The sequence below is a fragment of the Mandrillus leucophaeus genome, unplaced genomic scaffold (genome assembly GCF_000951045.1).
Source record: "Mandrillus leucophaeus isolate KB7577 unplaced genomic scaffold, Mleu.le_1.0 Scaffold46, whole genome shotgun sequence".
Taxonomy (NCBI): domain Eukaryota; kingdom Metazoa; phylum Chordata; class Mammalia; order Primates; family Cercopithecidae; genus Mandrillus; species Mandrillus leucophaeus.
This window is the reverse complement of record NW_012104920.1, coordinates 1,084,385-1,085,140: the sequence shown is the minus strand read 5'-3', so window position 1 is coordinate 1,085,140 and position 756 is coordinate 1,084,385. Positions and strand designations below refer to the sequence as shown.

General features: G+C 43.5%; 1 protein-coding gene across 1 annotated transcript in view; it reads left to right on the top strand.

Moving 5' to 3' along the window:
• Window positions 1–756, top strand: part of DNAH2 (dynein, axonemal, heavy chain 2) — a 150,399-nt gene that overhangs the window by 4,920 nt on the left and 144,723 nt on the right. Inside the window, exon 3 of the mRNA XM_011994733.1 lies at window positions 67–128. Coding sequence (XP_011850123.1) covers window positions 67–128 — 62 coding nt within the window. The remainder of the gene's footprint in view (window positions 1–66; window positions 129–756) is intronic.

Below are 756 nucleotides of genomic sequence, written 5' to 3'. Positions count from 1 at the left end.
GCGCCCGGCTGACTGTGTTTAACTTTTCAAGGAATGCCTTCCTTTTTGTATCTTTATTCTTCCCAGAGCCGCGGTTGGAGGGACCTCAAGCACAGAGTGAAGAATCAGTGGAGCCTGAGGCAGATGTGGTAGGCCTGGGTCTTCCTTGCAGCAAATATTCTCCCCAATAACTGGTGAATCAAAGGATCAGTTGTGGTTGGCGCATGAGGAATTCTCTCTTGTCTGCCACTTCTTTTACCTGCTCTCTGCTGTTAGCCTACTCACCACAAATCCAGTTCACTGAGTAAAAGACGAAGTCATCTGTGCCTTCCCCAGGAGAGAGGAGGGCTTTAAGTAAGGCACAGGTCTCTCTTCTCTCCCCACCTTGGGTCAAACTGTGATGAGCTTATTCATCATGTGGGTGAACACCCGAACAAGTTGAACGAGCTGGGAAGATACTGTCCTAATTGGATAGTAATTTCTAAGACATTCTCTTTCCACCTTTCCTTCAGTTCTTTTCTTTGGCTGAAGAATTTACAGAAGCTGCTTCAATCACCTTGAGAAATGGCACTAAATGACCTCTGCTTCTTTTTTTCCAAGTTGCATCAAAGCCTAGTCATGACCATAGTTACCTGGGTGAGAAGAATAGAGTGGTGACCCTGACATTTTTCAAAAAGGGAGAAAAAAGTAATGACTATCAAAGAAAAAAATGGCAAGAGACAGAAAAGTAAAACAGAGAAAACTCATGGTATTACTGCCCAAACACATTTAATATTA